This window comes from Anthonomus grandis, chromosome 11 (genome assembly GCF_022605725.1).
Source record: "Anthonomus grandis grandis chromosome 11, icAntGran1.3, whole genome shotgun sequence".
Lineage (NCBI taxonomy): Eukaryota > Metazoa > Arthropoda > Insecta > Coleoptera > Curculionidae > Anthonomus > Anthonomus grandis.
The window spans coordinates 16,561,047-16,565,403 of NC_065556.1; the positions used below are offsets into that span (position 1 = coordinate 16,561,047).

Genomic DNA, 4,357 nt, shown 5'->3' on the forward strand with positions numbered 1-4,357 from the left:
AGTACCATTGCTACAGACGCAGCGCCATCCAATAACCAACTATACAACTCCGCACCATCAGAATATAAAAATTTGAAACTAACTTAACTTCACTCTAGTAAATTAATGTTTTATTGTAGATGTCACAATGTGTATTAATTATAAAATTTTTAATCTTTGTACCTATTTGGAATGTTTTGTTTGTATACAATTAGAGTTCGTTTACGTGTATGTATGTGTATCGTCCTATTTTTGGTAAGGGAAAACCTTATTTTTTATTGTAATTTTATTTTAAATTAAAAATTTTTTAAGGTCTGATGATGCCCTAACCGGGTGAAACATATGTAACCGTTTTTTAATTATATAGATGCTGTAGATTTTGAGAGTTTTTCGTTCCTGCTTTTAACTTCCCTAAGTTTAGTTTTGAGAAATACATGGTCCAGACATGTTTGGATTCTGGTCTTGTTATATCGTTGTATAAAGAAAAAAACCCATGCGCGTTCAATATTGAGATATATTCATTTACCATGTGATCATTATTATTTAAAGTATTTATGTTTATGTCTCCCAAAAATAAAGAATAATTAGTATTTTTTATGATTTAAATATAGAGTGAGATCAGTTAAAAAGTCAGCAGTTTTTGTATTTGGTGAACGATAACAAACATATAAATTAAAAGTTGTTTTTTCAAATGTAAAAATTAGATTAGTAATACTTACTCTCGATAAATCTTGTTTCAAGGTATACTAAAGAACTTCTAGTGTAGACCAAAATTCCATCGAAAGCATTAAAATCGCCATTATCATAATATAAATCATAACCTGGAATATTAAACAATGCAGCTGAGCTTAGACTATGGCATTCCGTCAACAAGATAATGTCGCAACTTCCAAGATTATATGATTCAAGAAAAACATATAATTTATAGATGTTAGATTTTATGCCCCTTATGTTAAGCAGCAGTATGTTTAATTGAATATCATCTTTGTTTATTATATTATTAATTAATTCAGGCTTAATAGAAATAGTTTTTTGTTCAATAGAGATATTATTTAAGACTTCTGCTTCCATAAATCTTTTAAGAATATATAACATAACAAAACTATATAAATATACATACTCAAAAATTTCAGAAAATTAACAGGAAAGAAAAACAAATAAAACTTAAATTATTTAATCGGTAAGTCTTCTTCAGAGAAAAGTCTAACTGGTTCTTCGTTCTGACTCTTTCGCAAAAATATCCTCCCATTTCGAGTAAATACAGAGTGGTACTATAAGTGTTTTTTGTGGCGTCAAATCGTCATTGAAGTAGATTTTGTTATATTATAACACACATGTCAGTCTTCAATCCCTTCAGTTCCTTGATTCTTTGCTAAATGTATGGCTAAAATTAACAAATAAATCATTAGTTTCAATCAAAGTTTATCACCCTGTATCTTGGTTGGATGTTTTTATTTAAAATTTAATTATGAATAACACAAACCAATAAAGCCTTTAAAATTTTACATTTTATTTTATATTATTTTATACAGGCAAAAAGGTAATCATGTTATAAATTAATGATTAAAGTTTTGTTTTTTACTTTAAATGAATTAAAAATACTTAATCCTCAATCATGTAAACATGGCAATTTGTATTTTATTATTAATTTTGTTATCTAGTAGACACATGATTTTATTTTTTAAAACTATCAATAAGTTTAACGGTGTATGTAAAGCTTTAAATCGACCTCGAGAAAATTCCGGACCCTCTAAACGTAAACCGCGTCATGGTCTATGGAACGTACTGAATTCTAGAATTGTCGGGTCGAGTCGGTCCTCTCCGCCGACAAGTATATATACCGATCGGTTTCCCGCTCTAGTCAGAATATTCAAACCAAGCGCGATAAGATAAATATCCGAGCTAAGCTAAAGCAAGCAACGCAAGTTTATAAAACAGTGAATAGTGAATTTTCAAGTGATTTTAAATCGACAAAAGTAAAAATGGTGAAAGCTCCAGCAATTGGTATCGATTTGGGCACCACATACTCCTGTGTAGGTGTCTGGCAGCATGGAAAAGTGGAAATAATCGCCAACGACCAAGGCAACCGCACAACACCCAGTTATGTTGCCTTTACCGATACAGAGCGTCTAATCGGAGATGCCGCGAAGAACCAAGTGGCTATGAACCCGTCAAACACCGTCTTCGATGCCAAAAGATTGATTGGACGAAAATATGATGATCCGAAAATCCAGCAGGACATCAAGCATTGGCCATTCAAAGTTGTAAGTGACAGTGGAAAACCGAAAATTGAAGTGGAATTTAAAGGAGAAAAGAAAAGGTTTGCTCCCGAAGAAATCAGCTCTATGGTCCTAACGAAAATGAAGGAAATCGCCGAAGCATATCTGGGACAACCTGTAAAAGATGCCGTTATCACCGTGCCAGCATACTTTAACGACTCCCAAAGGCAAGCAACGAAAGATGCCGGTGTTATTGCTGGATTGAACGTAATGAGGATCATCAATGAACCCACTGCCGCCGCATTGGCCTACGGATTGGACAAGAACCTGAAGGGTGAAAAGAATGTTCTCATCTTTGATTTGGGTGGAGGTACCTTTGATGTCTCCATTTTAACCATTGATGAGGGCTCTTTGTTTGAAGTAAGAGCGACAGCTGGCGACACACATCTTGGAGGTGAGGACTTTGACAACAGGCTGGTTAATCATTTCGCCGATGAGTTCAAAAGAAAGTTCAGGAAAGACCTACGAAGCAATCCAAGGGCACTAAGGAGATTAAGGACTGCTGCTGAGAGGGCCAAGAGGACCTTGTCATCAAGTACAGAAGCCACCATTGAAATCGATGCACTGTTCGAGGGAATCGATTTCTACACCAAAATTACAAGGGCCAGGTTTGAGGAGATGAACGCCGATCTGTTCAGAGGAACGCTTCAGCCAGTAGAAAAGGCCCTGGCTGATGCAAAAATGGACAAAGGTTCAATACACGATATTGTCTTAGTTGGTGGCTCAACCAGGATTCCTAAGATCCAACAACTCCTACAGAACTTCTTCAATGGCAAACAGTTGAACCTGAGCATCAATCCAGATGAGGCTGTTGCTTATGGTGCAGCTGTCCAAGCAGCAGTTCTCAGTGGCGAAACCGATAGTAAAATCCAGGATGTACTTCTTGTGGACGTAGCCCCATTATCCCTTGGAATTGAGACGGCTGGAGGAGTAATGACCAAAATTATCGAAAGAAACTCCAGAATCCCATGCAAACAAACTCAAACCTTTACAACGTATGCAGATAATCAGCCAGCAGTTACAGTACAAGTCTACGAAGGTGAAAGAGCCATGACCAAAGACAACAACCTATTGGGTACCTTTGACCTAACTGGCATTCCTCCAGCACCACGAGGGGTACCAAAAATTGAAGTCACTTTCGATATGGACGCGAATGGCATTCTAAACGTTTCTGCGAAAGATACAAGCTCAGGCAAAGAGAAGAATATCACCATCAAGAATGACAAAGGCAGACTATCTCAAGCCGATATCGACAGGATGCTATCGGAGGCAGAAAAATACAAAGATGAAGATGAGAAACAAAGGCAGAAGGTAGCGTCCAGGAACCAGCTAGAGGCCTACGTTTTCCAAGTAAAACAAGCTGTCGAAGAAAGTGGGGATAAATTAAGTTCAGATGACAAGGCTACAGTACAGAGAGAGTGTGAGGAGGCTCTGAAATGGTTGGATAATAACACACTGGCAGACAAAGAAGAGTTTGAAGACAAACAGAAGCAACTCCAACAAATATGCAGTCCAATCATGGCTAAGCTGTACGGTGGTGGCCCTCAAAATAACAACTATGCAGGAGGCATGCCTGGAGGCTGTGGACAACAAGCAGGAGGATTTGGTGGTTCCAAGTCGGGCCCAACCATAGAAGAAGTGGACTAAATTTTTTAGAATAATTTTTCATTTATACTTTTTTAAGACTGATTTGAGTTATTACCAGGACTATTTATTTTGATTTAGATAGGTGTACTTATTATGTTGTAATTATTACCAGGACTAATAAATATACATTATTTTTTTACAAATACAATTGTTTTATTTTGAATTTTAATGAAATTTGAAATAAAGAGCTAAAAATGCATATGCTTAACAAATATTGGTATACAATTGATCTGGCTTGAAATAGGTGAAGGAGTGATGACCAAAATACTGTAATTCTTATTAGTAATTCGGATATCACTAGCCAACAAGAAATTGCATATATAAATGAATTTTAAATTTATTTTGAATGTTATGAATGTAAGAGGTCTCAGAACCAGAACTGAGGACTTGAAACAAACTGTGATAAAAATATAGACTCTCTTATTAAAAAGTTTACTAAATATTCTATATAG

The 4,357-nt window shown here is 35.6% G+C and overlaps 1 protein-coding gene across 1 annotated transcript; it reads left to right on the forward strand.

Moving 5' to 3' along the window:
- The first annotated feature begins 1,823 nt into the window (after positions 1-1,823).
- Positions 1,824-4,053, forward strand: LOC126742013 (heat shock protein 70 A1-like). The gene has a single exon (XM_050448537.1). It carries the CDS (start codon positions 1,962-1,964, stop codon positions 3,903-3,905), a length of 1,944 nt encoding a protein of 647 aa, XP_050304494.1. The 5' UTR covers positions 1,824-1,961; the 3' UTR covers positions 3,906-4,053.
- The last annotated feature ends 304 nt before the right edge of the window (positions 4,054-4,357 follow it).